We start from the raw sequence: 26681 nt of genomic DNA on the forward strand, positions 1-26681 counted from the left end.
TGGCTGTCTTCTGGAATGCTATTAAACCAAGTCAGTGTCTACAGATACTTTGATACCCATCTTGACACTCTTGAGATTAATGACTGTTGTTGGAAGTGATTGACTTTTATTTTCAGAAGCTATTCGAGTCCTAATGTGATGTTGAGTAGCCAGCCCTAAATTTCAAAACCATTCTGTCAATCCTGGAAACGTTCATGGGCATGCTAGGAATGATTTGGTTGATTGACATTCCAGAGCAATTTTTCATCCTGCTTCTCTCTGAGGTAAACTTTGGAACTTTATGTGTGTGAATATCAGCATCTCAGTTTATACCAGAAAACTTTCTGAGGCACCTGTAAGCAAAGGATTTTCCCAGGACAAAATGAGAATAGAACTGAATTTATCTTTAATCAAAAGAAAACAGAAATAGTATCTGTTTACTGCCTCCAAACTCCCTAATGAACAGTATTTCCAGGGACCCCACTTTCTGGAGTTAAATGACTCTGCTTCCGAGGGCCCATATCTCTGCATCCCCTGGTCATTGATGCTCATTGATTGAGCTTTCTAGTCTCTGCATTCAGTAAAGAAAACAGTGATAAAGTAGTGAGGAAGAGTGAGGAAGATAATAAGGTCAAGAAGGAACTAGGGAACTACTGGCCATAATTTGAACTTTTTGTAGTAAACATTTAGGAAGGTTTGTAAAGGTTTCTTAAGGAAACTTGCTCATGATAGTTTATTTACAGAGCTTGCTTTTTTGTGTGTTTCTACAGCTCAGCCAAAGCCCCATACCTCCCCCAAATTCCCTGTGTCCTGTTGAAGTACCTACCAACCTGGAGTTGGTCTCTGTATCAGCAATGATATTCCCATGTGTGTTTTGGGATTTTGATGACTTATGTATCACTTCATTAGATATACATTGAATTATTTGTATATTTCTTTTGACAAAATTGTGTGTCAGAGACCTTAAGAAAAATCACAATATAGTTGAGCTACTGTGGGTATGTAGGAAAAAGTTGTAGTCAGTAAAGAACTGGCTTAAAACAAGTTGGAATGGGAGAAGACATCTCAACTGAACTTGCTTCCTAACAAAGTCTTTTCCTTAGATCCTGAAAGCAGGTAATGAGATATTTAATTTCTAGATTTGCAAAAACACATTTTTTTTTTTTTTGGTGGAAAAGGCCAAGCTAAAGACAATAATCAGTAGGAATCTTATATGGAAATGCAAATGTATAAATGAACCAGTTGGGGAAAAATAAATCAACGTCCACTTCTGGCTAGCAGTAATCGTTAATAATAGAACCTAGAGTCATCATAGACTGCCAAAAATGTGTAATATTTTTCTGTATCCACAGTGACTAACAAGATGCTTAACATGTTGAAGAGGGCATTAGGAACACCACAATCTTAATATTTATATAGAATGACACTGTCTGCATCTTGTAACTAGGTATGATTGTGTGACCATTTTCACCTCCAAAGGATACGTTAATGCTAAGAAAATGTTTAGAGAAGCATATAATGGGATGTAGTGGTACCTCCTTAGGATTTTCCTTATAACTCTTCAGCCTGGAAAGGTAAGAGACTAAAGAAGAGATGACTAAAGTTAACAGAATCCCAAAGTGACCATTATGTGTTACATTGTTTGGTCCTAGAATCCTGGGGCCATCTCTGGAATTTGGAAAGAGAAAGTCAACTTTATTTGGTGAATTATAAATATGAAAAGCTTAATATCTCAAAACGTTAGACTAGATGAGAGAGGAATTAAGTTTAGAAACACTTCATTAAATTGGTGGATGAGAGAGCCTTAATAAAAGGTAAATTTGGGGCAATGGAATGGAAGGGCATTCCACATGTTTTCAGGACACTATCATAAAGGTCAACCCCCATGCTTTCCCAGAAGATGCCATTGTCAAGTGTGAAGCAGGATGAATTGTTGGTCTGCCCCATTTCAGGACTCGTATAACTCTGTGCTTCTCTTTGGATTATTTTGTCATCACTTGAAACTTAGGGTGTCCCAAACCAAACCTCTCATTTTCCCCCCAAACTGGTGTCTTCTCCAGCTGTAAAATATTTCTTTCTGTGGTCCTGCCGTCTTGATGACTTCTCTCATTCCCTTCTCTCCTCGCCTAAAATACCCTTCCCTGTTTTTTTTCTAAATCCTGTGCTTCAGCCAGGGACCCTCTAGAACTCAGTCCATTGGTGAAGCCTTTGGTCACTGATGGTTCTTTCTTACTCGAAAAATCACCCCTTCTGGGGCATTTCCATTGTCTCTACATCTTGGCACTTAGTCTCACACAGCTGCAGAGCTTTCCATGTTTATCTTGCCTCTCCCGCTGATAACTGCCTTTGGAGGCAATCATTGTGTTTTTATACTCCCTATGATGCTTGGCATGTGGTAAGCACTGAGCTAATACTTTCTGGATTGGAATGCTTTAAATGCAAGGGGCCTGAGGAGATGCTTGTCTTGTACCTCTTGCTAAAAGTGGTTTTCATTCTTTGTAGGTTTCATGTGGACAAACTCTCTTCGGCTCATGTATACCTTCGATTACATAAGGTAACTGGATTTAAACATGGACTCATAACTTTTTCTTTATGATGAGCATCCTATCTTGTCCCCTGTCCTTTTTGTGCGATTTAAATTTCGTAAAGTAATAAATTATGTACAAAAGTTGAAAAAATTAGCTGATGAAGGGATGTCTTACCCCTGACCCCACCAATCACTAAGGGAAATTCTGGTGATTTTTGATACTTGGAAGGGGGCATAGTACATATACCATGGCTAGAACCACTGCCATCACTGCCGTAATTATCCTGCCAGTTCAGGTGTGTTGTTGGTCACCTCTGCTTTTCTCTCCCTTTCATTTCATTTGACAGTTGTGGACCTTCTGTCTTCTCCAGTGGAAATCATGTGTGGTTCCTTTTTTCTCGTGCTCATGTGATTCTCCTGCCTCACTAAGGGCAGATATTCCCATTATCAGGGGCTTCTTTGAGAAAGGGAAAACATGCAGTGGTTCCTAGTAACATAAAAGCACTGTTTTTCTAATGCCTTTAAGTTCATTTATTTTATACAGCTGAATCATAGGATGTATATACTTGTTATGTATACTGTTTTTTTTTTTTTTAATTTTATTTTACTTACGATAGTCACAGAGAGAGAGAGAGAGAGAGAGAGGCAGAGACACAGGCAGAGGGAGAAGCAGGCTCCATGCATCGGGAGCCCGACGTGGGATTTGATCCCGGGTCTCCAGGATCGCGCCCTGGGCCAAAGGCAGGCGCCAAACCGCTGCGCCACCCAGGGATCCCTACTGGGGGTTTTTTAATGTCTTATATTGTCCAGTCCCGCATTGTGTTTGTCATATCTACCTAGCGTGAGACTTTCCCTATTTTTCAGAACCATGACAATTTGCGAAGCACTGGTCATATTTTTACAGAACGTCACTCAATTTGAGTTTATCTGATGTTCTTCTCATGACTGGGGTTAGGATTAGGGTTTTAGAGGAAGAATAGCAGAGTGGAGCATCCTCCTCATCACATCATGTCAGGGGTACATGCACTAATAGAACTTAGCACTAATGTTGCTAACCTTCGTGTCCTGGCCAGGCCAGTGTTTGCTGGGTTTATCCACTGGAATGTTGTTTTTCTTCCACCTTCCATACTCTGTTCTTTGGAGACAAGTCACCAGGTCCGGCCCATACTGAAGGGGGAAGGGATGAAATTAAGCTCCACTTCTTACAGTGGGGAGTATTTACACATTCTCCCCTATATATTTAATACAGTAGCTTATTTATATCACTGTGGACTCATTTATTTTATACTCTGGGATATAATCCAGTTCTATATTATGTGGTTGTTGAAATTGTCCCAGCTTTGGTTGGAGCTCTTTCAGCTTGGCTCCTGTGGTCATTTGATATGCTCCTGTCATTTTGTTTTTTGAGCACTTGCTTACTTTCTGGCACTGTTAAGATGCTGTGGGCTCATCTTGTATTTTCCCTGCTCCAGTCCTAGAATCAACTCTTTCACCAAGGAACATTGATTCCTTTTTTGGGTGGAATGGTATATAGAAGCCAAGATCTGGACTTGGTGTGTTCACGGTTCCTGGAGTGTCATTGCCTCTAGGCCTTTTCAGCAGACAGAGCTAGGAAATACATGTATGTATACTTAAGACACATTAGTAATTCATAGAAATGATTGTTTTTGTGTCTCCATTTGTATCTATGTTAAGCTAATGTGAGCTCATACTAATGTCTTATGACAAATCTGTTATTACAGAGGCCATTCTAGCCTTTTCTCCTTGCTTCTCTATTACTTCCTTCTCATTGAGAAGTCTGGTTCCCACCACTCACCATCTATTTGCTTATTTGACACCACTATTTGTGTAAGTGGTTTCACATTTGTTAAGCTGTCTCCCCATGCAAAACAACTTTATCAACTAAAGTACAGTGTTTATGTGCAATTATTTTTATCTTTTTGCCTTTTAGTTTCCAGTCAAAATGCTGTTTTCCAAAGTTATTTGTAAGCTGTTTTTTTTTTAACCTCATGACCTTTCAGTGATCTTATGCCATGCACTTAGATTTTTTTTGGTCTCAGTTTACATTCCATTGTGTTATATTATTACAATTGATGATTCCCCTAGTTAATTGAATTACTCTTTAAAGTGACAGTTTGATAGACTTTTTAATCTTACTGTAGTTATTTTCATATTTATTGTTTTGACTGGCCACTTTGAGTTGATAAGATAGTATACCACAATTAACTACGAAACCTTCCTTGTCAGAATATAAGTTGTTTACAGTTTTCAGCGTTATGAATCTCTAACAAGAAGTTTTTTTATCAACCACTTTGTTTTTCTTTCGAATTAAGTTTTTTACAATAATTCTCAGAAATAGAATCACTGAGCCAAAAGATAGAAACATTTGGTAAATGTTTCAGAGGCCAGATTGCACTCTAAAAATAATTGCACTAGTTTAAAATGCTACCTGATATACACAGGTTTTCCAAACCCTTCCTAGGACTTTATAACTTAAAAAAATAGCAACCTTTTGGCAATTTTTAAAAATAAATAGAATGCTATTTCATTATAATTATAATATTCAACTTCTTAATTTACCAGCAAGGTTAAACACTGTGCCCCATCTTTATTTATACTGTTTATGTTGCAAAGGAAAAGAGGAAGGTTGGGAACTCTGTGCTGAAACAAAAGTCTGGATTCTCCTTGGCAGCTTCTTTGCCATTGGAACTATTTTTAAGTTTAGAGAAAATAGAGTATGGTGTTACCAAGTTTCCTTTTGGTTCAGATTAAAGTTTTTTCCTTTAGACTCTGCTGTGTCAGAAAATGGAAATAACAGTGGTTGTCCCAAGTCCATATTACCACCATTTATTTACCCCATGTTTGAAAAGAAGTTTAACTTCATTTTCTTTTGGAAGCACACAATATGCTCAATAAAAATACGTGCACTTTAGGGAACGTTTACCTGGTCGATTTGCAGTAAATGGCGTAGCCTTTTGTGGTTAGTAGGTACTAAGTAAGTGTTAGAGATGGAGTAAAACCAAGTGGATGGGGACCCAAACTGCTGGATTTGAATCCTGGCTTTCCTGCATACTGGCTGTGTGACTTTGAGCAAGTTACCTAGCTGTGCCTGTTTGCTCCTCTGTAAAAGAGAGCTAACAGTACCTATCTTCTCAGGCCATTGTGAAGATTAAATAAGCTAGCATGACTGAAGCAGTTAGAATAATGCCTGGCACATGCTAAGCATCTTATATGTTAACTTTTTGGTTGTTGAATTCAGTTGAATTCAACCCAGACCTTGAAGATCATAGATTTTCAGCAGTGTTCTTTCCTAGGCTTCTTTGATTTTTGAAAACCCACAGAGAAACCTCACTTACCTAGAGGTCTCTCTTATTTCATTAACACAGAGGGCACAAAGCCCACAGTCACAATTTTGAGATTTATGTATTGAGTTCACTCTGACTTTATGCATAATGTTAAGTTGAATGATTGTTGTTTGTTTTTAAGTCTGCTCATATTATATTAGAAGTAGCCAGCAGAGAGATGAGATTGCTTTAGGAATAGTGACAGACGCAGGTAGTAAGGGATATCAGGATGTAGCCTGACATCAAGGACCAAAAAACTATGTTTCTGTAAGAATTCCATCAGTACCATACTCAGGTCAGTTACTACAGTCTTTAGTCCTGGGTTCATCTCTCAGCTCTAGCTCTGTCACTTGCTGGATTGAGGGGACCCTGCCCCGTTACTTAACCTTGCTAAGCTTCATTTCCTTCATTGCTAGAGTGAAGATAATATTATCCATGTTATATGGCTATTTACTTAGTGCCTGGCATACAGTGGGCACTTAAAAAGCAATAGCTATTTTGTTTTATAATTACTCATTTTGATTTATTTAGTATAGGGTCGGTTTGTTTCTGTGTATTTTAGAAGATCCAGAAGGCATCACTATCACCATATGGCCTGGTGTAATGGTTGATATTCTTAGTAATGACATTGTGTTATCAAGGTGTTAAGTTCAGAATCCTTTCTGCAGGTGGTCAGGGAATTGCACAGCATGAGATATGTCATTAAATTAGTGGAAAACTTAAATCACTTTTTTTGGGGGGGCGGTCAAAATGTGTTTATTTGAGAGATCCCCATTTTAAAGCACACAAAAAAATTCAAAAACATCATGGAATAAGCTTAATTTATTTCAGGTTATTTAGGTAGGTAGAACATTTCATTCCCATACAGAAGTGCTTCTTTAATCCCATGTCTAGTTGGGACGAGTACTGAGGTGATTCCCACTTGCCCTGCCTTTGAAATATTTTTGTTCTTTTGGAATGGCTTTGCTTATTCAGCTTTGACTTTGTTATAGTATCTACACAGAAATTGAGTCAATATTATTTTTCCCTTAGGGTGGGTAGTATATATCTAACACGCCAAGAGCTGGGCTCCTAATTAAGGCTGATCAATGACCTACCTCAAACGATGTTTGAGACCCAAGATAATAAGATATCTCTTTGAGAGGAAGGTCGTAGGGACCTCAGCAAAGAAGACTTGACTATTATCAAAAATAGGCACTATTTTCCCACAAAGTTTCCAGAAGAGTGAAGAGAAGTAACAAGAAAGGGGGGTAAAGTTCCTGGCACATAATTACAGTTAATATTTTGGTGGTTTCCCTTAATACCCTTTTCCCCACTTATTAAGAATTAATATTTTCCATATTACTTGTACTGCTTTCTCTCAGACATTCCATAATAGACTTCATTTTTTAATGTCCTGAGATAGAGTGAAGAGCCTCTGCTTTTAATAGAATTGTGCCGAGGCACTAAAGCCTTCTAAGTGCTCCAGTATTGATCAGTAACAAGGTGGTGGACCATCTTGTTTATTTTTATGTTTCAGGGGGAGAAGATAGAAGACATTCCAAAGGAAGTCCTGATGGACTGCGCCCATCTTGTGAAGGCGAATAGCATTCAAGGTCAGTTTTCCTAGAGGTGTTTTCAGAATTAACACCAAATTCTGTGTCTGAAATTGAATACGTTTTAGAGAACCTGTCAGTGACTTTGGCTTGAGTCAGACAAATAATATGTAATATGCCTTTCCCCTGTTTTGTTCTTTAAGGTGGCAGTTCTGCTACCTATGAAAGAACTGAAAACTAATCTCTTTACCCCTCTAATGTTCATGGTCCTTTCTTAGCTCTTTCTATCATGTTTCCTTACCTGGACTAGAAGCTTGTCTAGATCTGCCTACTTGATGTTATATGTTGAAAGACTTTTGGGGGCTCATGGGTGGCTCAGTCTGTTAAGCATCTGACTCTTGGTTTTAGCTCAGGTCTCATGCTTCGTGAGATCAAGCCCCAAGTCAGGCTCCACACTCAGAGGGGAGTCTGCCTGAATATTCTCCCTGTCTGCTCTTCCCACACACATGCGCACGCACGCCATCTCTCTCTCTCTCTCTCTCTCTCTCTCTCTCTCTCTCTCTTTCTTCTCTCTATCAAATAAATATGTTTTTAAAAAAAGACTTTTGGAAATAAGGGTAGGTTATTTTTAGTATTGTGTGATGTCTTTCTATCATTTATCCTTAAATTCTAGAACTCAGGTCTTTATATACCTGTTTCCTACTTAATCTTTCTCCTTCTCTTTCATACTTTTTTCTCTCTGTGTATTGTGAAGGTAACAAATCTGTTGATCTTTTCATCTCCCAGAGAATCTCATTTAGTTGGTCTGGGGTGATCCATGAGTATCAGTATTTTTACCGCACTCTCTGGGAGATTGTAATATACACAGACCGTTGAGAACAATTGGCCTGTTTTAGGTGAGGCCTGTAATTCTGGGCTTGGCATTTGTTTAGTTCTGCTGTCAGTAGTAGATTCAATCTGTCATTAGTCGATATAGGTCAAGAAAGACAATTTGGGAGGAGGAAATAGGAGTTAAAAAAGGAGAGCCAGGAGATGGTGTTCTGCTAAGAATGGTTGAGCTAGTAGGTAGGATTTTGGGGTGTGTGACATAGAGCAGATAGAGTAAAGGTAAGTTTGGTTTGATGTGAGGTTGAGGGATGATCCAGACGGTTAGAAATAAATTATGGTTTGGAGAGAGGGCAGACACATAGCTGATAACAGGTAATAGGGCTGGTGAATACAGGATAAGAGCTGGCCAGTGTATCCCTTCCTCATCACTTAGACTGTGTTTCCTAAATCTCAGTTGGGCAGCTTTCATTAAAGCTGGGTCAGATACTTAGCCAAAGAAAGTAGAAGTCTGGTCTTGCAGAGTCACTGATTTTCAACTCCTTAAATTATTAAATTGCACTTAGTTTTAAGACATTCCATTTTTATGAACAGAACAGGGTTCTTAAGATTTCCAGTTAAGAGCTTCAGTTATTAAAGTAAAAATAATAAAATTAAAACAATCATTATCCTCTTGTGTGTTGCAACCTCTTTCACATGTTCTTGTCCCCTTTCCATGCCCCTGGGTAGCAGATGTGGCTTTATTAAAGGATCTTTGGACTCTTTATCCTCAATCCAGCCTCTTTTTTCTTAATCTCTTTATAGTTTACTAGTTCTAGAGAAAACAGAAAAGGCAGAAGAGTCATGCCACAGCCTTCCTCTGCTCTCCACTTCAGCCTTTCACAATGAGAGAGCTCTTTAGCAGAATAAGGAACTAAGCCCAGGAGCCTCACTCCTGAGTTGACAGCAGAGAATGCTGGGGATACTACATTTGCGTCGCTGTTAAAATATTTCCCCTCCTTTGACTCTCAGAACCATGGGAGTTAGGTTAAACTTGTTTGTCATCACAGAATCTGATCAGTTAGTTTATTCATAGAATCTTGCCAGATTAAACTTTCTAAAACTTAGATATTTTCTATGGCACACCTCACCTTATCTGTGCAATTAAGTCCAGATTTCTTAAGCTGAAGTTAAGCATCTCTGCTTTGACTACAGGCATCTTTTCCCATCACATATTTCACACTCCAGCCAAAGCACATATTTACTGTTTTCCTACCTTATACTTCTGCTTACGTTATCTCCTCTGCCCTCAGTTTGTCTGCTTCTCAAGTCATCTCATGTCTAGATGCAAGCTATGGTTCAAGGCCTACCCAGTAGTTGTAGTAATGGTAGTAATAGCTAACCTTGAACATTAATAGCTAACCTTGAACATTAATTACATGCCTAGCACCGTGCTAAAAACTCTACAGATTATTTCATTTATCAACCCTTCCGAGATGTGCATTACTACTTTCATTCTAGAGATGAGGGAGCTCAGCTTAAGGTAGTTAAGGAGCCTTCCCAAGGTCTCAGAGCTCTGAATTATGGCAGTGGGTGCATCTGAAGTCAGACAATCTGACATGAAAGTCTTCTATCTTTACCACTAAACTGTATTACCTCTCCAGTAGAGCCTTTCCCTTCTTACAGTATGGGTGATCACTGCCCTCTCTGAGCTACATTAGCACTTTATCTGTACCCTTCCAATATCATTTGACGAGTTCTGCATTTTTTTTAAGATTTTATTATTTGGGAGAGAGAGGGAGTAAGCACGAGTGGGGAGCAGAGGCAGGGAGAGGGAAAAGCAGACTCCCCAATGAGCAGGGACCCAGATGCAGAGCTCAATCCCAGGTCCCTGAGAACATGACCTGAGCTGAAGGCAGACACTTAAATGACTGGGCTACCCAGTTGCCCGATGAGTTCTGCCTTTCACTGTAACTACTTATGTACTTATCTGCCTTCCTTTAGTCTGGGAAGGCAAGACCCATTGTCTAATCTATGTTTGGATGTCCCATAGCAGCATGCACATGGAGATTTTCTAAAATCTTAATTTTGAGAATAAAATTTTCAAACCTACAGAAAAGTTGTAAGAAAAATATGACTCCTGTATTCAAAATTTTTTCTTTTTTTTTTTTTTTAAGATTTTTAAAAATTTATTTATTCATGAGAGACACAGAGAGACAGAGGCAGAGACACAGGCAGAGGGAGAAGCAGGCTCCATGCAGGGAGCCTGACGTGGGACTTGATCCTGGGTCTCCAGGATCATGCCCTGGGCCGAAGGCGGCGCTAAACCGCCGAGCCACCCGGGCTGCCCTCAACAATTTTTCTGTATGTATTTGCTTTTTCTATATAACAATCTAATTATTACTTTTTTTTAACTGAACCATTTGATGGAAAATTCTCGATCTTATTACTCCTTAGCATGTCCGAAGAACAAGAGTCACTGCATTACTGTGACCAAATTCAGGATATTTAACATGAATAGAATACTATTATTTGCTATATAGTCCATATGTAAGTTTTCCCAATTGCCCCACTACTGTCCCTTTATAGCATTTTTTTTCTGATCCAAGAACATATGTTATATACATCAAGTCTCTAGTCTCTTTTAATCTAAAGACACTTCTTTGTCTTTCAAGACATTGACACTTTGAATGGAGACCAGTTGTAGAATACCCTGTGATTTGGGTTGGTCTGATGCTTCCATCTGAGAAAGGACCACATGCGTTTTCAGGCAGGAATACCGGATAAGGGAAATCTTGTGCATTACAGTCAGGAGGCATGTGGTGCCATTTTGCCCCGTTTTTGTTGACATTAATTTTGATCACTTGAGGTGTTCACCAGATTTCTCCAGTGTATGTTGTGATTTAATAAACTGTGAAATATGTTGAAAAGGGCCTTGAAGAGTGTTGGACCAGTGATTAAACAGGAATTCTTAGAGCTGTCTGAGCAGCAGTCTGGGGCAGAGGGAAAATGTGAGGTGGAGGTAGTAGGGAGGTAGGAGGAGGAATGAATGGAGTACCCAGTACCCCTTTCATCCAGAGCATCTCCACTTTTATGACTTTGATGTTTTCTTTGGTAAAAAGGTTCCATGTGAGAAAGAAACAGCAACAACAATTAAACTCTACTGAACTAGTCCAATTTCCTCATGTTTCAGCTGAGATTCTGGGAGCCATGGGGATTTTGCCTAAATGACACAGCTGGTTTGTGCTGGTGCCAGGGTAGAGTGTGGGACTTTTGAATCCTAGACCATGGCTTTTTGCTTTATCTTGCTGTTTAGTCTTTCCTGGAGCAAGGACTCTTTTGGGAACTGATGAAACTTTCTTGTTTGGTTCATTTCTCCTTTTAAAAAAGTGCATATCATAAATTTTGCCTTCAATATTTGGGAGTCTCAGAAATCCCTGAAGCTAATCTAATCCACAGACTCCTGCTTTCCTTTGTAATACATTTGCTTGAATTGTGTTGGTCACCTTTACCATTTTCCTTCTGTGGGTGGGTTTTATTTATTTATTTATTTTTAAAGTTTTTTTTTTTTATTTTTTATTTATTTATGACAGTCACACAGAGAGAGAGAGAGAGAGAGAGGCAGAGACACAGGCAGAGGGAGAAGCAGGCTCCACGCACCGGGAGCCTGACGTGGGATTCGATCCCAGGTCTCCAGGATCGCGCCCTGGGCCAAAGGCAGGCACCAAACCGCTGCGCCACCCAGGGATCCCTGTGGGTGTGTTTTAAAAAAAAGTATTTGGTGATTTGAATCATTGGATGACTGTTTGTGCTAAGCCTCTCCCTTCATTGGCTTTTGGTAATTTGCCAGTGGGTGAGGGAGTGCATTACTCAGTATCCTCCTACCTGCATGTTGAAGATAGTCTCTCTTGGCAGGCTGCAAGATGAACAACGTTAATGTGGTATATACACCGTGGGCTAACCTGAAGAAAACAGCTGACATGGATGTGGGACAGATAGGCTTTCACAGGCAGAAGGATGTAAGTGTTGCGTACCACCAGAGGAGGTGGAGTGGAGTCCTGGGCTTTTCTGTTTCCTGCCAGCATTGCTGAAGGCTCAGCATGATGCCTGCTTTCTAAATCCCTTTCAGCTGGGTTGCTCTGGCCCCTAGAAAGCATCTCCTCTGTTCTGGGGGCAAAATCTACAATAAAGATTCAATATTGTTCCTGGCCCCCTCAAAGGTGAAAATTGTGACTGTGGAGAAGAAAGTGAATGAGATCCTGAACCGGTTGGAAAAGACCAAAATGGAGCGGTTCCCTGACCTAGCAGCAGAGAAGGAATGCAGAGACCGGGAAGAGAGGAATGAGAAAAAAGCCCAAATTCAGGAGATGAAAAGGAGAGAAAAGGAAGAGATGAAGAAGAAGCGAGAAATGGACGAACTAAGGTATGTCGGAGCTGCAGTGTTGGTGTCAACCTTGGAGGCTCCTTGCTGCTGATTTTCATCAGGGACCAGCCCATAGAAAGATATACTGGTGGAGGGTGGGATGCAGGACACACTCAGGGCCTGAGTAGCCTCGGAGAAGGTGGTTGTACTAATGAGTGTTGGTCAATTGATGCCCTTTGGTAGAGGCAGGGTATAAGTGCGTGTGCAGTAAAAGAGCCCATTTTATTCTTAGATAAACCATCAGAGGTTATCTTTAGCATTCAGTTTGTAAACCTCTTCAGGAAAAGAAAAAGCGGTATATTAGCGGTTTAACATTGACTAGCTATGGTATTTGAATAAGGTTGTCTTAGCTCTGAAGGCCAATGCTAGTAATTCTTAAAATCTGTTTTTAAACCCCTCCCCCTTTTGGGACTCCTGGTGGCTCAGTGGTTGAGTGTCTGCTCTTGGCTCAGGTTGTGATCCCATGGTCCTGGTATTGAGTTCCCAATCAGGCTCCCCGTGGAAAGCCTGCTTCTCCCTCTGCCTGTGTCTCTGCCTTTTTCTCTGTGTCTCTCATGAATAAATAAATATTTTTTTAAATTAAAAAATAATCCCCCCTTTTTTTCAGTATTTTGAAAGTTGGAAATAATTAATGTAATGTGGCCTACCCCAATGTAATATAAAGGCACTACATTTTAAAATGATAAATAGTAGAGGTTACCTGGCTGGCTCATTCTGAGTCTTGTTGATCTCAGGGTTGTGAGTTCAATCCTCACATTGGGTGTAGAGCCTGCTTAATAAAATAAAATAAAATCTTTGAAAAATAAATACAAATAAGTAAGATAATAAATAGTAGTTAGTATACAATTTGGATCCTGAGAATATTGACTCTGTTAGTTTTCTGTGGTTTTTATAACAAATTATCACAAATTTAGTGGCTTCAGACAACATAGATTTATTATCTTATAGTTCCATCCATCCATATGTTAAAAGTTCAACATGATTCTCACTGGGCTAATATCAAGGTGTCAGCAGGGCTGTGTTCCTTTCTGGAGCTTTAGGGGAGAATCTTGACTTTTCCATCTCCTAGAGGCTACCCACATCCCTTCCTCCATCTTCAAAGTCAGCAACATGGCATCTCTGAGACCCTCCCTCCATAATTGCAGTCCCATCTCTGACCACAGCTTTCTCTACTGTGTAGGACCAGTGTGATGACATTGGGCCCACCCAGACAATCCATAACCTCTCCATCTAAGATCCACATTGCAAAGTCCCTTTTGCCAGATGAGGTAACATATTTGTGGGTTCTGGAGATGTAGACATCTCTGGGTTATTATTCTGCCCACCATAGTGAATCTGTAGTAGATGTGTTTAGTGTTATACCTAAAGGTACTCCTAGGTTTTCTTTGTCACAGAAGAAATTTAGTCCTGCAGTTTCTACTCATTGAATTTCTAGATTTTCCCACAATTCTCCATAGATAGCCATTTGTGTTAAGTATACCAAAAAGAAAGAGGAGAAGAAAATATATTGTTGTGCCTTTGCGAATAGTATATAGGAACAAAATGAGCTGTCTTGCCATGTCCTGACTCAGTTTTCTTGGAATACACTGAATTATTAGATTGTTGGGTCAGAACATAGGTATTATGATGAAGTACTGGTATTTTTCAGTTATCTGCATGCATATGCTCCCTTTGGGGGTTCTGCGAAAACGGGATAAGTGGCTTCATTTAAAATACAGTATTCGAATGGAGAACTCTGGAAATGTTATCCTGAGTTATCTGTCAACACAAGACAAACAAATTTACAGATTTGGGTTTGACCTAGATTGTGAGTCTGCTTTGTGTTGTGAGTGAAAGAAAAATTATCAACTCAGCGCAACAAGATGTGTGGAATTTTGAGCAATATGAGATGGAGAGTAATATATTCATTTTTGTTTTTTGTGTGGTGTGGGAAGAAGATTGAAAACATACCTTCTTGTGCCCTTTACAAAGCTAACAGTTTTATTTAGAAACATATGTTGGGAATATAATACCACCTAATTTACTTAAAAACTTAACAGGAAAGAATAGCTAGTATTTTGGACACTTGTCATCTGCAAACACTGTACTGTGTTTAGCTGCATTATCTCATTTAATCCCAACAATAGTCTTATGAGACAAATATTGTTATTATTTGTATTTTCCAGAAGAGGCAACAGCTTGACAAGCAGTTAAGTAGCTTGTACAAAGTCACACATAGTTTAGTATGAGTCTTAAGCTCACACATGCTATTACCACTCTTCTACCTCTGCTCAGTCTATTCGGCGTTAAAGTAAAATTTATTCCAGGGCACCTGGGTGGCTCAGTGGTTGAGCGTCTGCCTTTGGCTCAGGTGGTGGTCCTGGGGTCGAGCCCCTCATTGGGCTCCCTACATGGAGGCTATCTCTCCCTTTGCCTCTGTGTGTGTGTGTGTGTGTGTGTGTGTGTGTGTGTGTGTGTCTCATGAATAAATAATAAAATATTTTTAAAAACTAAGTAAAATTTATTCCATATGAATCAAGTAATTTATAGATAGAGTAATCTTCTTAAAATGCATTTTTGTTTCAAATCAAGCTGCGTACTAGTAAATAGGGGATTTTGTATGTGTGATTCTATTAGTTTAAAATAAAACACAATGTTCATATTTCCCAGGTTTTCTTTTGTAGTATCAAGAACACATAAAATATTTAAATAAGCTGAGGGGGGGAAAAATCTCATTGTTAATTGAATGAAATATTTGCCTCAAAAACAAATTTATCTAACCAGTCCTATTTTTTAAGCTGTCCCTAGTCCCTTGTAATTTTTCCATTTGTTTTCTCAGACACAAATTTTTATCCTACATTGCTCTGGTACATATATATCAAAAGGAAAATGTAAATGGAATAAATGGAAAAATTACTTTTCTAGTCCCATGTTTTTCTACACAGTTTTGTCCCTGCTGCTTTCTTTTTAATAAATGATCATGGATCTCAAAAAACCAAAAACAACTGATGTGTTTATTTCTGAGACCTGTGCCTCAACAATGACTTGCTTTTCTAAGCTCCTGGAGCTAGAAGGATGTGAGGCAGAGCTGCAGAGTGGGGAACCCATGCAGGTACAGACCAAGGACTTGCTTGTTTGCGTGCTGTGTCCTGCAACTTCTGTGAAATTCCAGCTACCAGTGCTTGCTTCTGACCTGTCTTAGAATTTGTTTTAATATATTTCTGGTGCAAAAAAAAAAATTTCTGGTGCATCTATCACCTTAGTTTCTATTCTTTGACTCTCCCACCCAAGAGATCAAATGCTGGGCCTACGGAATCTTCTCATTCTCAAGTCTTTCACTTGGCTTTCTGACAATGAAAATTTCATTAACTTTCACCAGCAGTCAGTTCTTTTATTTGGACCATCTGGTAGCATATATCCACTTCAGTTGCTGCGATTGCTTAAGAAACGACTTTTGAATCTGCAGGGGATTCTGTAGAGAAGCCAAGAAGATATTCTCATCCCAGAAGTTATCCGCAATGCTTGCAGATGATTTCAGCAAAGAAATATTCAACAGCTTCATATCCGGGGATATCCAACTTCCCTCCAATTCTAAAACCATTATTTGCACTCTAGTCTCCTTTCTCTTCTCAAGTTTTTGGGCAAGAATGGCAATAAGCTTCTCATTTCTAATGTCTACTGTGACAAAAAAAATGGATGGAATTGCCATTGTAAAATCTCAAGTTCTTTGAGCTCTAGTTTGGTCCCTATCTTGTCAGCCCTCAGCTCAACAAGGAACAAAGCCAAGCCCACCCCTTAGAAGACACAACTTCTGCTCAGAGGCAAAGAGCGGTAGACCTGGAGACAGAACTCCATCTTGTTCTTGCCGATGATTTACTCCTTGTTCTCAGCATGCAGGAACCATAACGATCTGTTTGACAATGTAAATAGGTCTCCGTAAAGATCATCCTTTTCGATAGGTTTTAGAAATATTTGGGTTGTTGGAAGGATGGTATATGAACACCCTCTGTTCACCATTTATTTTCTTCATTTAACCATTGTGAAAATTTCCCCTTCCTTAGACTTCACATATTAATTCTCACTTGCCCATCTTACTCATTAGCTCCTTAACACATGCCCTGTGAGCCCAGGAACTCATGGGGTTTTGGTTTAGAGAGTCTTTGTGTAGGGTTCAGGTGTAGGGAAGAAATCTCACACATTCCTTCCTTTCCATAACCACTGCACTGTAAGGCATGCATTAAGTAAGACAAGATAACCAGAGACCCAACACAGGTTTTCAGAGTAGTCTTTTGTCTTAGGTGTGACCTTTCCTGCAGAACAAGAGAAGCAGAAGGGCTTTTGCTGGGTCTACATTTGGTTTGAGAGAGCAGGCATTTGGAGAAATCTTTTAGGCAGGTTACCCATGAGTCTCCCAACAGACACCATTTATTGGCAGGTGCTAGGGAAAAGCATCCCTGACTCCCTTCGGTGTGTTCTAACCCTGTTGTTTCATCTCAGTGGAATGCATGGGGTTGGATCCAAATGAAAGCTCACCTGCTGTAGGTCAATCTTGTATTTATTTATTTGGGCTTTGTGGTATCGTGTAATAAGCACCAACATCAAAATCAAGCTCTTCCAACATGTGGGTATTTAAACCAGAAGAAATAATAGAGGAAGGCAGTTAATAGAGGATAAGTAAATAACAGATCAGAAAAGAAAAAGGTGGGGACTATGGCTACCTGAGATAGAGATATTTAAAAATTGGGAGTCTGAGAGGTCGGAATTTGAACCCAAGACTCAGGTGATGGAAGTCAAGACCAGGACAAGACCCAAGTAAAATGGCAAGTCACAACTGAATGTATCATCAGTTTCAACAGTAACATGAGCTTGATTTGGAGGCAAAGATTACTTTAGCAAGATTGTTAATGTGTGAATAGTTAGAAGATTTGAAGCTAGGTTGGGTTGGGGCCATGGGCAGGGGAAAAGAGTGACTCCTGGGTTTCTGGTGTGTGAGCAGGAATGGATGGTGGAACCATTCTTTGAGTTGAGGGAATACTGGGAAAGAACCAAACTGCTTTTGGACCATGAGTTGTGAGGGGATATATGAATCTGAAAATATCTTGAGGTATCCAAAACATCAGATAGGCAGTTGGATGTATGAGACAGGTCACTCAGAGGAAAAGTGTGACTAACAAGGCTAAATCTAAATCTGTATGTTGCTTTCATTGAAGTGAGCACTCAGACCTAGTGGTTCTTGAACATGGCTTGTGGATGCCTATCTTCACTAGGCAGTTTTAAAATGCAGCCAGGATTGAGGTTCCCTGCTCTATCCACTTTGTGCTCAGTATGCCTCTTTTCTTTCTGTTCATGCAGCTTGTCGATCTTACCTGTGTATTTCTTATAGATACCACCTCCTCTGACAAGCATCACCTAATCTCTCCCAGAGAGATGTCTCCCAGATGGTTGTCTCTAAATGGGACAGTTCTCCTTCCCTCTCCTCAGTTTTCCGTTTCGTATTCTCTACTTGGTAAAATGGCAGTTCATATTCTCTACTTGGATGTCTTGCCATTACTTCATATGCGACATGCCCCAACCCAAGCATACCTGCTTTGCAACACCTTCCCATTTCTCTCAACTGTAGCATTACTTCCTTCAAACCACCCAAGCTAGAAACCTTGATATCCTCGTCGATTCCTCTTAGATTTATCCCTTCTTACCAGGACAGCTGTTAACAGCATGGATTCATGCCTTCTGCTGGGGACATTGCGGCGGACTGAGGCATGTTGGCAGGAGTGTGAGCTGCTCAAGAGTCCGATGGTGGGTTCAGACGCTAGCTTCTCCCCCTAGTTAGCTGGGAGACCTTGGACAACTTCCCTAACTTCCCTGACTGCCTCCTGTGTCTTCAGTAGGCCGGATACTGTCCCTCACCTTATAAGGCAGTTGCCTGATTAGCAGTAATTTATGAAGTATATAGAACAGGTCTAGCAAATAAAGGATGCTTGTTAAATGGTAGGTACTATTATTATTAACTTCTCTCCTTGCCTTAATTTCCTTTCTCTCTCCCTTCTATCTGATACAGATTATTCTTTTTTTTTATTATTATTTATTTATTTGATAGCACAAGCAGGTAGAGTGGCAGGCAGAGGGAAAGGGAGAAGAAGCAGGCTCTCCACTGAGCAGAGAGCTTAACATGGGGCTCAATCCCAGGACCCCAGGATCATGACCTAAGCCAAAGGCAGATGTTTAACCAACTGAGCCACCCAGGCGCCCCAAGATTATTCTTTTTAAAACACTGGTATTATGGGATCACTTTCCTGTGTCTCTGTGTTTTGTTTTGTTTTGTTTTTTAAGATTTTATTTATTTATTTATGAGAGACACAGAGAAAGAGGTAAAGACACAGGCAGAGGGAGAAACAAGCTCCCCGCAGGTAGCCCAATGTGGAACTTGATCCCGGAATTCCAGGATCACACCCTGAGCCAAAGGCAGTCTCTCAACCACTGACCGACCCAGGTGTCCCTCTGTGTGTTTTTAGTTGAATTTTTTGCATGGTTATGGCTGAATAGGTCCTATCTCCCCTCCTGGTAGGCTCTTTGAGGCTATGCTCTGTCTTATTCATCATTTTCTGTTTTCTTCCCATCTTTCCTTCACCCAGGCTTAGCACAGGGCTTTACACATCCCAGATATTCAGTAAATATGTATTAAATCTCACGTGTCTCTCTACTCCATCCTATGTTGTAACTTCTTGCCAATTGTGTTAGCTCACACATAGGACAGCATAATTGGGCCCACATATCCAGACAAATTTCTCAGTACTTTGCCTTCAGATTCTTGAATTGATTTGAGACATCATTACAAATACTGTCTCTTTGTCTTCACTCCTACCATTCTCTGGATCTGTCTCTGCCATCATTCAATCATCCTCCACACTGGTTAGGCTCCCTTTGGGTGCTGACTCATCTCCTCATGAGTTCCTGTAGCCTCTACATTCTGGGCAGTCTGCCCCAGCTAGGGATCCTGTCTGCTCTTGACCATAGATGGGTTGCCTCATCTAAATAATGTCATCTACCTCACGGTACTGTGGAAGTGACATGAAATGAGTATGAGCAAGCACTTTGTAGACTATCACATGTAGTACACATCTTATTTACTGTTCGTAGATATCTACCCTTTTTTTGTTGCAATCTTCTTGAGGGCGGGGATCGTATTTTCCTCCAAAAGACCCTCAACAGTGCTGGATTCATGGCACATGTTCACGAAATACTTCTGGCTGGACAGCCTTATTTTATTAATTTAGTTATTTTTAGAGAGGGGGTGGAAGGGCAGAGGGATTTGGGGAGAGAATCTTTTTTTTGGGGGGGTATCTTAAGCAGGCTCCATGCCTAGCACAGAGCCCAACGCAGGGCTCAATCTCATGACCCTGAGATCATGATCTGAGCCAAAATCAAGAGTCAGACACTTAACTGACTGAGCCACCCAGGCACCTCTGGATAAACAATGTAAATGTTTTTTTCTTCTAGGAGCTATTCATCATTGATGAAAGTTGAGAACATGTCTTCAAATCAGGTATGTTCACGTTATTTGCTTCAGTGTTGTGCTGTGAAATAATTAAGAGTTTTTAATAATTGGGTGACTAGTCAATACTGATTCACATGTTGCTGATGGCTTGGCGTGATTTGGCAACCATCAAACATTCAAGTGGATTCTATTAGGCACCATCCCTCCTTCCCTGCGGACTTCTCACGTGTTTTTAAGTAGGTCATCTCATGGAAAAAGACTGTTGGAATTTGTTGTGGAGTGCAGGTCTGTTCCAGCACTTTCCTGAACCTTATTTCCCTTTTTCTAGTGCTACATGCAGAAGTGCCCTTATTAATATTCTATATTAATGTGACTGTAAATTCTGTATTATAACAACTGAAAACAAAATTGTCACCTTCAATTAAAAGATAAAATCAAAATATTAACCCCAAGATCTTACCTGCAGCCTAAGTGACAGCATTGATTTCATGCTCTTCGGGACCTCAGATAAGGAGACATGGAGCTCCATATTAGAGTACTGAAGGAATTTTCTTAGCATCAGCATCTAATAATTTTATTGGAACTATGTCAGGGACTTACTGTCCCAGAGTACTATCTTCTGAAAATCTATTTTGAAATGGATGGCGCACAATTTAGCTATTACTTAACAAGCTGCAAAAAATTGAAACTGGGTGGATATGTTTGCTGTTACTTTGCATGTAGCATAGTTTATAAATACAATTGACCCTTGAACAACACACGGGTTTGGGCATCAACCCCCTCTACACAGTTGAAAATCTGCATATAACTTTTGACTTCCCCAGAACTTTAACTACTATTGACCAGAAGCCTTACCTGTAACGTAAACAGTCAGTTGACACATATTTCGTATGTTATGTGTACTGTGTACCATATTCACGCAATCTGGTCAGCTTAGAGAAAAGACCATAAAATCATAGGGAAGAGAAAATACATTTAGAGCCCCAAATCATATTTATTGAAAAAGCTGTGTGAGTAGTAGACCCATGTGGTTCAAACACATGTTGTTCAGGAGTCAACTCTATACACTTCAGATCTGTGGTGTTCAGGATACTCGCCTCTAATTACATGTGGTCATTTAAATGTAATTAAAATTTGATTTCCTTTAAAAACTCAGTTTCTCAGTCATAGTAGCCACTTGTGGTCCAGTGGTTGCCATATTGGACAGTGCAGAAATTGAACATTTCCACCATCACAGAAAATAGCGTTAAACACTACTGCCTTAGATGCTTAGAAATAATTAACAGAATTTAAGCTCTCTTAAAGGTCATCTAGTCAAACCCCATAGGGTAATTCATCACTTGGGGTTGTTAGTAGGATTTTACCTTGTTCATAAGAACAATATTCTTATTCCTATCTCTGAATTTATGAGGCTCCTTTGTCAGAGTCAGAGATGTAGCTTTGTAATTTATTCCTGAAAAATTCAGGAATAGCATTATATAATTAAATACAGCCTTGAATTTGAAGGGTAGAGTCCTAAGCTGTCGTTTATTAAGTAGATAAGCCTGAGAAAGTTCTTTAACCTCTCTGAGGGATTATTCATCAGCAGTGGAAGGGGGACCTGTTACTTCCTGGGTCTGTGCTAAAATATAAACAAAGATGTATATGTGAAAGTTATCTCTGAATAGAAACGGTCATTGTTATTTCTTATCACTATAGTTTTTAGTTGCTGTTTGTGGGACAGAGTTTCAGGATTAATGATGATATGTATTTAATCCCTTCTGAAAACTACTCTTAGATTTCTTGGAACTCTTAAAACAGCTTCACAGTGAAGCAGAATTCTTTAACATACTCTCAGTCTAATGTCTTTGTTGTGGGTTATTGTTGCTTATCAGAATTTCTTTTATGTAGAGGCTATTTTCCAGCAGAAATCTGGCACCTGTATTATGTTAATCTGAGGCATATTCATTTCCATCATTGTGGATTTTAAAAATATGGACATTCTGGAATTAATACAGATGCATATATATATATACACACACACACATGTTCTGTATACACATTAATACATGATCTCATTAGCGACAGATGTTAAAAGCTCTAGGGTTAGCAAGTCAGTTTTGTAGACCAAAGGACTACTATTACCTTTCCTCTTCCTCTCCTGAGCTCCAGGTTTCAATCAGATTCACATTTCCAAGAAAGTCTTCCATTGGGTGTTTTTACTCTTTCTCGCAATGGAAGGACTCTTAACAGCTTTCCCCCATACGTCAAAAGGATAGGTCTATAGGTCTTTTTTTTTTTTTTTTTTAAGATTTTATTTATTTATTCATGAGAGACACAGAGGGGGGGCGGGGGCAGAGACCCAGGCAGAGGGAGAAGCAGGCTCTATGCAGGGAACCCGATATGGGACTCAATCCTGGGACTCAGGTATCACGTCCTGGGCCAAAGACACGCACCAAACCGCTGAGCCACCCAGGCATCCCCAAAAGGATAGGTCTTAATTCTCCTTGTAACCATCTTCTGTTTAGGGGATACAGACCTTATTCAGTTTGCCTCCATGATCACTTGATCTTCAGATGCAGCTTTGTGTTTATGTAAGGTAGGATTTGAGTTTTAATTTGGCTTATATAAAATCATCAGGAAAAATGTTAATCTTCCACTCTGAAGTTGATTTTAATTTTGAGCTTTTGTTCTCCTATTTAGAATAATCCTCTTCAGTCGGTAACTTCTTCCTAATCTTTCTAAATTTGGTATTAGTAAATAGTTCCTTTCAATTCAGTTTTATTTGCTAATCACTTTATAGGTGGATGACAGGAAGCTTGTCTTGCTGTATTGAAAAACATATTGACTCTTAAAGTAAAGGTAAATGTAAAAATTGTCCAAATAGAGGCACCTGGGTGGCTCAGTTGGTTAAACTTGGGATTTCAGCTCAGGTCATGATCTCAGTGTCATGGAATCAAGCCCCATGTCCATGCTGGAGCCTACTTGGGATTCTCTCTCTCCCTCTGCCCTTCCCTACTCCCTGTTCTCACACATGCTCTCTCTTTCTTAACAACAACAACAAAAAAGGAGTTCACATTAAGTCTTGAATCTCAAATGTATATTTATTTTTTTTTAATTTTTATTTATTTATGATAGTCACACACACACACACACACACAGAGAGAGAGAGGCAGAGACATAGGCAGAGGGAGAAGCAGGCTCCATGCACCGGGAGCCCGACGTGGGATTCGATCCCGGGTCTCCAGGATCACGCCCTGGGCCAAAGGCAGGCGCCAAACCGCTGCGCCACCCAGGGATCCCTCAAATGTATATTTAAAAGATACCATAATCCCCAACTACCAGCAGACACGTGGGACAGACACCCTGCAAATCTGACTCACAGCCTAGGGAGTGACAGACTTTCATTGTCACCAACCCAAATTATCTTAAGAGTGTTTTTCCCAGTGTTTGGGATCTAATACTTACCTTCCATGCTAGATGGTGACTCTTTGAACATCTTTAATGCTAGGATTTCTGCTTAGGACTGACTCCAGGACAGTCACAGTTCCAGTTCTTGTATAGAACACCAATTAGTTCGCTCTTCATACAACTATCAAAAGCATTTTTACTGTGGCCTCAGTTCGTTGTGCTCATTGAAGGGAACTGGAGATCACACCAGACTTCAGAAACCATCGTTTCCTGCCTATATTTCTGTCTTTACTAAGAGCTATTAAGAAGGAGCAGAGTGTATACATCTGGAACCCTGAGCCCTCTCTCCCCTTCTCTAACAGCTCAGGTATCAGGCCATGGGTAAGAGAAGCTGCAGCAAGGGATAAGGGATAAGTTCATTTGCAAGCAAATGTCCCAGACTTAGACATTTAGTGAATGTTGGCATCCAGAGCAGTTTTTTCAGGGTGTGCAATAGCTCAGAAAGGAGTCTGGAGCTCTACTCTTGTCCTTGGTCTTTAGGACTTGTCTCTAAGCCACACAGTAAAATCAGTGCCTTTATACTGATTATATATATCAGTGTGTGTGTGTGTGTGTGTGTGTGTGTGTGTATAATGTGTATATATATCAGTATATATATATGATATGTATATATACATATATATACACACATATCATGTAAGATTTTTTAATTAAACTTGTCAGGCCACCTAACTTGGTAGTAGCCTATGGCTTCCTAATCACTTTTTCTATTAAAAAAAAGAAGAAGAAGAAAAATATCCATTTTGTGACAACCTTGAGGTTCAAAATAATGGAATTCAGGTAAAAAATGTGTTAGCCTATTGGCAGCATTGGTGGCATAAGGATATGAGGCAGGATCTGCTTGGATTCATATTTTGGTATGTTTGTTGAAGGAGCAATCCGTTTTCTTTGTGTCACACTTACTACGCCCTATCCTAGGCCAGGTGAACCTTTACTTCATAATTTGGAAACCGTCGGGCACTTGTTGCTATATGTAATTCAGGCCATATTAGGACACCGTAGAAATTCAACTCCTACTTTAAGATAGAGAGGTGGTGAGTGCATGTAATGATTTTACTTTCTGAACTCTGCAGTTACGCATAAGGAAGCTTGTTACTTAATAATTGTGTACATTTTAAAAATTGAGTTATTTATTTTGAAAGCTTTTACAGTTTCACCTTTTTGTTTTCTACAGGACGGCAATGACTCTGATGAATTCATGTGAATGGAGGAAAGGACCTTTGAAAGATGTGAATTGCAGGACAGTTTCAGATGGTCTGATTTCACCTGTATTCAGAGATACAAAAAAAAACAAATTCTACCTTCATTCTGCACAAATACTACCAACGTTGGAGTTAAAAAAAAAAAAAAGTGTTCCCTTTTTTGCTGACAGAAAAGGATCAGATATTTATAATATATTTGGACTTGAAAACAGCATATAACTTTAGGAAAGTGAAAATATTTTTGCTGAAACATGTCTTGGTACCTCATGAAAGTTGGCTGCCCCTATTTCTGGGATAGACTTTAGAACAAACCAGCTCTGCAAAGTATTTGTTCCTGTGATCTGTCCCTGAAAACAGATGTCTTGAAAAACTTTTCATATTTCTTAAAATAGCTTCACTTCTGTTAAGAAGAATGTATCAGTGAGCAATATATGCGAACGTTGCCCTCAACCCTCATTTCCTGACTAGAACAAAAATGCTTATGGGTTTTGATGGTGATAGTGATATTTTCAGAAGATTGCTGGCTTCAGCATTCTCGTCCCATTGTGCCGGGTGAGTCTCTTTGCAGAGTTGTCCGCGGCTCTCATTTTGTCCTGGCTTCTGTCTTGCACATCCGTTCTCTGAGCGAGGGCCTCCCCCTAGGTACCATCATGCTTAGAGAAGTAGTCCACCTTAATCAAAGTTGAGCATGTAGCAGTGTTTACCCGAGCACCTAGTAACCCAAGCCACATACGTACAACTTCAGGCTCCAGAGCCATGTCTCAGCGCCAAGGGAAGATATGGGGAAGCATGATCTGAATCATTTTCAGAATGTGTAAGTTACCTGATTTTTGCCTGGGGATGCAGCAGAAAGCGAAAGTCCCACATTGGGGTTATACTTTTAGAAAGAATGAGGCATTTTACGAGCCAACAAATTAACTTGTTTATTTACCTTGAAATAATATTTACTTTGAGTTGTATCTCCAGAGTTCAGATTTCTCAGTTGTAGGTCCAGTAATGTAATAGGTAACAGGACTCCTCATCTGAACCACCTACTCTCCAGGGGGATTCTGAATAGAAGGTGTATTTTTATTGCAATCCCTGTAGGAAGAGATAAAACAAAACATGAAAGGGGAAGAAGAAAAGCCTGCAGGTCAGGAGGCATACAAATTCATATTTTAACCACACCCAGAACTCTACACAAACTTTTTATTCTTAACTGTATTCTAGCCCAGCAAAAGTTATCCTTCTCCAACAAATACTCTACCTGTAAGAGCACTTTGGAACTGTGGGTAAAACTAAAGACTTCAGTGTTTCTATTTATCCCAAGTTGGTGTGTGAGGTTGAACTGGAAAATTGCCCTGAGGCATACCTCAGCCAGATTTTGAGAGGGGAGATATGGGAGATGACTCCAGAAATTAGTGATTGTGTGTATGTGTGTATGTGTGTGTCTGTGTCTAATAACATTCAGCCTGGAGTTCCATGATTTTAGAAATGTAAAAATAAAGAATCATTTTCTATTTGGAAGGACATTAATATATGAACTCTTAGAATGTGCTCTTTATCCCCATCCCCACACTGGTTCTGGGGTGACCTGGCTGTAAAAAATCCTCATCCATCTTAGCTCAGCATGGCAGCTTCTAGAAGCTATCCTCTATCTCCCTCACTGCCACGTGTGTCTCTCCCTCAGATGCCCACGGGGTCCGAGGGGATGACCTTTCCCAAACCCTCTCTGGATTGAGTGGAAACGCACACGGCCCCTGCCCGCCACCAGAGGCACATCTTTCACACTGTGGCAAACATCTAGAACAGGGGGATCTTGGCTCTGGCATCACCTGTGTCCCCTCAGCCTGCCACTGCTGCTGAAGGACTCCCCTGTACCATGGCCCCCCCCACCCCCGCCATGACAGCAGATATGGTTAGAGCTTTTGAAATAGATGACTGTTTTTAGTGTAGTGTGAGAG

The 26681-nt window shown here is 40.0% G+C and overlaps 1 protein-coding gene across 7 annotated transcripts in view; it reads left to right on the forward strand.

The window, feature by feature from the left end:
• Positions 1 to 26253, forward strand: part of CCDC25 (coiled-coil domain containing 25) — a 39027-nt gene extending 12774 nt beyond the window's left edge. For 3 of the 7 annotated variants that reach the window (XM_049100797.1, XM_049100796.1, XM_049100800.1), the window contains 7 exons: positions 2482 to 2533; positions 7370 to 7445; positions 12105 to 12208; positions 12410 to 12612; positions 18291 to 18387; positions 20089 to 20134; positions 24711 to 24814. In XM_049100797.1, the coding sequence (XP_048956754.1) occupies positions 2482 to 2533; positions 7370 to 7445; positions 12105 to 12208; positions 12410 to 12612; positions 18291 to 18387; positions 20089 to 20115 (559 nt within the window). In that variant the 3' untranslated portion in view covers positions 20116 to 20134; positions 24711 to 24814. Of the gene's footprint in view, positions 1 to 2481; positions 2534 to 7369; positions 7446 to 12104; positions 12209 to 12409; positions 12613 to 18290; positions 18388 to 20088; positions 20135 to 22593; positions 22665 to 24710 lie in introns of all 7 variants that reach the window. The other 4 variants (XM_049100799.1, XM_049100798.1, XM_025463008.3 and 1 more) reach the window with 2 other exon arrangements.
• The last annotated feature ends 428 nt before the right edge of the window (positions 26254 to 26681 follow it).

Source organism: Canis lupus, chromosome 25 (genome assembly GCF_003254725.2).
Source record: "Canis lupus dingo isolate Sandy chromosome 25, ASM325472v2, whole genome shotgun sequence".
Classification (NCBI taxonomy): Eukaryota; Metazoa; Chordata; class Mammalia; order Carnivora; family Canidae; genus Canis; species Canis lupus.